This window comes from Crocuta crocuta, unplaced genomic scaffold (assembly GCF_008692635.1).
Source record: "Crocuta crocuta isolate KB4526 unplaced genomic scaffold, BGI_CrCroc_1.0 scaffold216, whole genome shotgun sequence".
Lineage (NCBI taxonomy): Eukaryota > Metazoa > Chordata > Mammalia > Carnivora > Hyaenidae > Crocuta > Crocuta crocuta.
Genome location: NW_027531504.1, coordinates 696,261 through 697,839, shown reverse-complemented (window position 1 = coordinate 697,839; position 1,579 = coordinate 696,261). Strand labels below are relative to the sequence as shown.

At 33.7% G+C, this 1,579-nt stretch overlaps 1 protein-coding gene across 4 annotated transcripts in view; it reads left to right on the top strand.

Annotated features, from left to right (window-relative positions):
• The window catches only part of CHPT1 (choline phosphotransferase 1), a 20,332-nt gene that overhangs the window by 13,496 nt on the left and 5,257 nt on the right, over positions 1-1,579 (top strand). For 3 of the 4 annotated variants that reach the window (XR_013337106.1, XR_013337107.1, XM_077772200.1), the window contains exons 6-7: positions 861-1,019; positions 1,482-1,579. The exon at positions 1,482-1,579 is cut by the window's right edge and continues 1 nt beyond it. Coding sequence is in view for 2 of the 4 variants with exons in the window: in XM_077772200.1 (XP_077628326.1) it covers positions 861-1,019; positions 1,482-1,579 (257 nt within the window). In the remaining 2 variants the exon portion in view is untranslated. The remainder of the gene's footprint in view (positions 1-860; positions 1,020-1,481) is intronic. The other variant, XM_077772201.1, reaches the window with a different exon arrangement.

Here is a 1,579-nt window from a genome sequence, read left to right as displayed (position 1 = left end):
ACAGAGCCCGACGCGGGGCGCGAACCCACGAACCGCGAGATCATGACCTAAGCGAAAGTCGGACGCTTAACCGACTAAGCCACCCAGGCGCCCCCAGAATTAAACTTCCTAATCAATGGTTAAGATATTTTGTAGAACTGGCAGGTTGGGATGCCTTGCTATCTCAGTTGATCAAGCATGTGACTCTTGATCTCAGGTTTATAAGTTTGAGCCCCTTGTTGGATGTAGAGATTATTTAAAAATAAAATCTTGGGGTGCATGAATGGCTCAATCAGTTAAGCGTCTGCCTTCAGGTCAGGTCATGATCTCCCAGTTTGTGGGTTTGAGCCCTGTGTCAGGCTCTGTGCTGACAGTTCAGAGCTTGGAGTTTCAGATTCTGTGTGTGTGTCTCTCTCTGCCCCTCCCCCACTCATGCTCGGTTTCTCTGTCAAAAATAAAACATTTTTAAAAATTAAATAAAACATTAAAAAATTTTAAAAAAGCTTTATTTCAATATGTGCACAAAAATATGTTAATTTGGCAATCCAAATATTGGATTTTTGTATAGAATAGCTCATATTGTTACTTTTTTTTGTATAGATCATATTGTTACTTTTTAATGGTTATTAGTTTAAAATATGTGGTGTATATAAAACTGAAATCAAACATTTATGGCACTGTATTACCTCTTTGTAACCCTATAGTTTTGTGGAAGTTTGAAGGCACAGTTAAGATCTAGATACTCCTTTAGGCCATGGACATTATACTTCTTCTTTAGGTCTTTAGTTCTTAACACAAAATAGATGTTCAGAAAATGTTTGCACTGTGATAAATGCAGTGCTAAAATATGATCCTGATTTTCTGATTTATCTATCCCTTAGGGCACTAGTGTCTTGTCACCTGGACTCCACATAGGAATAATTATTATATTGGCAATAATGATCTATAAAAAGTCAGCAACTAATGTGTTCGAAAAGCATCCTTGTCTTTATACCCTGATGTTTGGATGTGTCTTTGCTAAAGTCTCACAAAAATTGGTGGTAAGAAATTATTTTAATTTATGTTTCATGATATAAATAATATACTTGGTCCTCAAATACAAAGCTGGAAACTATTTCATACAATGGTTAGGTTTTTAATGGTGTTATCATTACAATAAATAGTTAGCTATTCATGCTCTAAGTAAAACTGTGAATGAGTTAATGTTATATTCAGGGAGATAATTTCCTTTTTGTAAGGTAAATTCTTTTAATTATCCATTTAGCTGTAACTAGCAACTATAACTTTCTGATATCAAGGAATTTAAATATTGGGAACTTTAACGAGCTACCCAATCATAATTTGAGAAGTTTTAGAATCAGTGTTTCCAGATCAAATGTGAGATTAAATGGTCTCTTTATCTTTGCCTGAATAGTGAATTAAAGTTATAGTTCTGTCCTGAAAAATAAAAGCTAAAATATTTAAAATTTAATAGTGAAATTATTTTGTTTACTTTTTTATAGATAGCTCACATGACCAAAAGTGAACTGTATCTTCAAGACACTGTCTTTTTTGGCCCAGGTCTTTTATTTTTAGACCAATACTTTAATAATTTTGTAGA